At 39.8% G+C, this 5186-nt stretch overlaps 1 protein-coding gene across 2 annotated transcripts in view; it reads left to right on the top strand.

The window, feature by feature from the left end:
• The window catches only part of LOC109519987 (cytochrome P450 2F2-like), a 10922-nt gene that overhangs the window by 298 nt on the left and 5438 nt on the right, over nucleotides 1-5186 (top strand). The window contains exons 2-8 of one of the 2 annotated variants that reach the window (XM_019876897.1): nucleotides 448-541; nucleotides 1636-1798; nucleotides 2278-2430; nucleotides 2648-2808; nucleotides 3466-3534; nucleotides 3974-4078; nucleotides 4184-4325. In XM_019876897.1, coding sequence (XP_019732456.1) covers nucleotides 448-541; nucleotides 1636-1798; nucleotides 2278-2430; nucleotides 2648-2808; nucleotides 3466-3534; nucleotides 3974-4078; nucleotides 4184-4325 — 887 coding nt within the window. Of the gene's footprint in view, nucleotides 1-298; nucleotides 542-1635; nucleotides 1799-2277; nucleotides 2431-2647; nucleotides 2809-3465; nucleotides 3535-3973; nucleotides 4079-4183; nucleotides 4326-5186 lie in introns of those variants that run through there. The other variant, XM_019876896.1, reaches the window with a different exon arrangement.

Genomic DNA, 5186 nt, shown 5'->3' with positions numbered 1-5186 from the left:
CGCGCGCGCACACATGCAGTGTTCAAAAGTCTGGGGTCACTCAGAAAATCCTTATGTATTAAAGCAAAGCAACGCTGTATTTCTAAAAAATTTAATGTTTTCGTCATTGATAAAATATTAGAATATTTCCAATGCTACCTATGAGCTGTACACTTGTGCTATATATATGGAAATTTATATATATATATATATATATATATATATATATATATATAAAAAGCTGGCATTTGAACAGGGTTGTGGAGACTATATTTCCATTTTCGTTCTTTGCCCTCCCCCGTTACTCAGAAAAGCAAAGTACACAAAGACGTGTGCAGGATTGGGAGTTGTGCAACCTCTTTAAAGCAGTGGAGTTGTTTCGGTCTGTCCACTCTTCTCAAACATGTTAGTGACAATCCTCCTACCTCTTTGTGTTTTCTTTATTTTTTTTAATTTCATGTGCCGAAGGCCGAAGAATTTTCCACCAGGACCTACCATCGTGCCAGTCTTGGGAAACATCTTGAGCCTGAGTTTGGAGAACCCACTGCAAGACTTTGAGCGGGTACGAAAAACAGGAAAGCTTTAAATTGTTATTCACGAAATACATTTTATTATACGTTAAGAAATAATTGTGAAATTCACAAGAATTCTTGCTTCATAAAATCACATTTGTTAGTTTGTTTATATATATATATATATATATATATATTTTTTTTTTTTTGGGGGGGGGTCACTCCTACAAAGTCAGCATGTAAAACAATTGTATATGCTTTTGGAGGGAGAGATTTTACACAAATTTACTCTTTCTATATGGTTGCATAATAGACTGCTTCTGTCTGTACACAGTTCACAGTTGAACGCTGCACCCTTTAACCACACTAATTGAAGCCAAGGCTATCGTTTGTCCTTGACCTTGAGAGTTCACCCACCAGTAATGACCTTAAAAAAAAACCACACACACACAACAGCTCTCAGAAGACTTACGATTCAGGACTGTTGACATGCCGAAAGCTGAGAGGCGTTACAAAATCAACTCTAAAAGCCTTGATGTCGCTCAGTCAACTGCGAGACAAATTATCTATGAATGAAAAAAGTACTGTTGCTACTCTATCTAGGAGTAAATAGATGACTGCAAGAGCACAGCACAGAATGCTCAGAGAGGTTAAGAAGAGTTTCAGCCAAATATTTACAAAAATCTCTGGCACATGCCAAGGTCTCTGTGGACAAATCTCCAATATGCAAACAAGAATACAGTTCATGGGAGGACACCACGGAGGAAGTGACTCCTGTCTAAAAGAACCCAAAACAAAACAAAACAAAAAAAAAACCCATTGCTGCATGTTTAGGCTTTGCGAAAGATCACCTGGATGTTCCAGAGCACTACTGGCAAAATATTCTGTGGACAAATGAAACCAACGTTGAGTTGTTTGGAAGAAGCATGCAACACTATGTGTGGAGAAAAAAAAGGAAGCGCACACCAACATCAAAACCTCATCCCAAGTGTGAAGGATGGTGGAGGGGGAATCATGGTTTGGGGCTGCTTTGCTAAATCAGACCTTCTCCAACATCCTTATATTAGTTGACATACTGTTCTGTATTTTGTATTGTTTATCTGTATTGTACTAACGTTCTACATTGTGTTGTCCATGTTCTAAGCTGAGGAAGGCATATGGAAATGTCTACAGCCTGTACCTTGGTCCTAGACCTGCTGTCATAGTCAATGGGTTACAAGCTATGAAGGAGGCTTTGGTGACCAAGGCGAGTGACTTTGCTGGACGACCTCAAGACCTTTATGTCAATGACACAACAGACAGAAAAGGTAAAGTCGCAATTATTATAACAGGTGCTTTTGTTTTTGTTGTTATTATTACAATATTTTTAACATTATTGTTAATGTTATGATTATTATTATTTTTGTTATTATTATTCTTATTATTAATAATAATAATAGCAGTAACATTGTCCCTTGGCCCAAAGAGTCAATAACGATTAATTAGCTGTCAGAGTCAGTAATGATTAATTAGCTGTCAGTGAGACCAAATCTACTCAGAGCTCATTTTAAATGGCATCAGTGTTTAACACAGTGTCTGTTGCTCTACTTATGGCTGTAATGGGAAACTGAAATAAGGAATTCAATCCTTCAGTTAAAAATGCTTTGTATGTTTTGAAATTAGAAACAAATGTTTCATAAATTGAATAGCAGAGTAGTAACTTTTTACAGTTGTACAGTGTTTTGAGAAAATGTTTTATGAGGTTACATTATAATGTCTGCATTAACCACTTCCACACCTGTTTCAGGAGTCATCCTGGCTGATTATGGTCCTAGTTGGAAGGAACATCGTCGATTTGCTCTAATGACTTTGAGGAACTTTGGTCTCGGGAAGCAGTCAATGGAGGAGAGGATTCTGGGAGAAACTGAGTTCATCATGAATACACTGGAAAAGTACATTGGTATGTGGATCAAACATTTTTACTGTACACTTGAGCTGATGTTTTTTAAACTTTGAAAATACAATATTACATTCCCTCACATTTCATTTCCATTTTGTAAAGTTTCTTTCTCTGAATCTGTGTTGCCACTCTGGATTTGTGGAAAAGATTTAATACTGCCTGACCATATTATTAGTTTGTACTAATTTTTTTGAACTTTTTTTGAACTCTTCTACAGGCAGTACTTTAAGTCCCCAACTCATGTTCCACAATGCATCCTCTAACATCATCTGCCAGGTTCTGTTTGGAAAACGCTATGATTATAATGATGAGTTCATCAAAGTTATTGTTCAGTGTTTCACTGAAAATGCAAAGTTGGCCAATGGACCCTGGGCTATGGTGAGTCAGTACAGTGCTTTTTTATTACAATTACTGGCACCTTCAGAAATCTTCATCCATCCATCCATCCATCCATCCATCCATCTTTCTATGCATCCACCCATTCATTTTCTAATCCGCTTATCCTCACAAGGGTTACAGGTGTACTGGAGCCTATCTCAGCTGTCTTTGGGCAACAGGGGGGGTACACCCTGAACTGGTTCCCAGCCAATCACAGGGCACACGTAGACGAACAAGCATCCACACTCACACTCACTCGTTGGGACAGTTTAGAGTGCTCCATTAACCTGCAGTGCATGTTTTTGGGATGTGGGCGGAAATTGGAGTACCCGGAGAAAAACCCACGCAGGCATACACACAAAGCTTGAGTTTCAGGGATTTACCCACTTTGGACACACACACACACACACTGTGTGTGTGTGTGTGTGTGTGTGTGTGTGTGTGTGTGTGTGTGTGTGTGTGTGTGTGTGTGTGTGTGTGTGTGTCCAAAGTGGGTAAATCCCTGAAACTCAAGCTTTCCAAACCAAACCCTCTCCACTTAAGTTTGAGGCATACGATGCAGGAAGAATTTAATCACTGTGATGATGCAATTTATTTCCACTGCATTGTACATTGGGAGATCACCAATGATTATTTTCTCATTTATCCTAATTACAGCTGTATGACTCCTTGCCTATGATTCGTTGTCTTCCTTTGCCCTTCATGAAGTCTTTTGAAAACGTCAAGGTATGTTTTATGGCTTTGTAATTCATGTCAGTGATCAGAATACATGGTTCAGATCAAAGATGTACTGATTTTAAGATAAGATATCCTTTATTTGTCCCACACTGGGGAGATTTACAGTCTACAGCAGCAAGATTGTGGGTAGAAAGAAGAAAGAAGAAAAACAAAGTGTATGCATTCACAAATTCACAAAATAAATGTTACAGTTTCAATGTACACCGTTCAATTAAGTGCAATATACTTTAAATATAGATATAGATAAGGTGGCCGTACTATTTACAATTGTTTTTCACATCACATCATTTTATTTTTTTTATTCAGCAGCCTGACAGCAGTCGGTAGGCAATAGCCCGAAAAGAGGTCATGCTAACAAATTATGGTACAGTGTTGCCCTTGTTTTTCAAGAAAATGAAATTATCATACTTTGTATTTAATTCTTTAGAAATGTCAAAAACTTGCAAAGTCTGTATTGGCCGAGCACAAAAGGACCAGAGTCCCTGGAGAACCACGTGACTTTCTTGACTGCTATCTGGATGAAATGGATAAGGTAGGTAAAAGTATTAACTAATAAGAATGGTATATATAGTGTTGTTTTTTAAAATCTCATATGGCTTTTTTTTTGTAATCATGAAACAATAATTTTCTTTAACAGAGAAGTGGTGATGATGGTTGCTTATTTTCAGAGCAACAGCTATCAATGTACGCTCTTGATCTTCACTTTGCTGGGACAGACACCACCTCCAACACCCTATTGACTGCTTTCCTTTATCTTATGACTCATCCAGACATACAAGGTATGCTTGCTCCTAATTATAGGTGACTTCTCTCATATTTGTCCTGTCATGGAATTACAAGCAGTTGTGCATATTATTGCTGAGCATTTATAAGTCTGATCAATATATAAAAAATAAAAATCCTCGTCTCACCCTTCGGGTGGTGTCCGTCCCCCATTCAGCTCGGGTCCTCTACCAGAGGCCAGGAAGCTTGAGGGTTCTGCGCAGTATCCTTGCTGTTCCCAGCACTGCGCTTTTCTGGATGAGATGTCCGATGTTGTTTCCAGGATCTGTTGCAACCACTCATCTAGTTTGGAGGTCACTGCCCCGAGTGCTCCGACCACCACAGGCACTACTGTCACCTTTACGTTCCAGGCTCTCTCTAGCTCCTCTCTGAGCCCTTGGTGTTTCTCTAGTTTCTCGTGTTCCTTCTTTGTGATGTTTCCATCACTTGGGACCGCTACATCCACTACAACGGCTTTCCTCTGCCCTTTATCTATGATCACGATATCTGGTTGGTTCGCCATTACCATCTTGTCAGTCTGGATCTGGAAGTCCCACAGGATCTTCGCTCTGTCATTCTCCACCACCTTCGGAGGTGTTTCCCATTTTGACCAGCCACCTGGTTATGGCGTTCCATGTAGGCTTTCCCTGCCAGCATCTTACACCCTGCAGTTATGTGTTGGATCGTCTCGCGTGCCTCTTTGCACAACCTACACCTTGGGTCTTGTCTGGTGTGGTATATCTGGGCCTCAATGGCTCTGGTGCTCAGGGCCTGCTCCTGAGCAGCCAGAATGAGTGTCTCTGTGCTGTCCTTCAGGCCAGCCCTCTCTTGCACTGATAGGACTTCTTCAGATCAACCACTTCAGTGATGGTCTGGTG

Source organism: Hippocampus comes, unplaced genomic scaffold (genome assembly GCF_001891065.2).
Source record: "Hippocampus comes isolate QL1 unplaced genomic scaffold, H_comes_QL1_v1.1 scaffold110, whole genome shotgun sequence".
Taxonomy (NCBI): domain Eukaryota; kingdom Metazoa; phylum Chordata; class Actinopteri; order Syngnathiformes; family Syngnathidae; genus Hippocampus; species Hippocampus comes.
The sequence above is the reverse complement of the archived record's forward strand: the minus strand, read 5'-3'. Positions and strand labels throughout refer to the sequence as shown.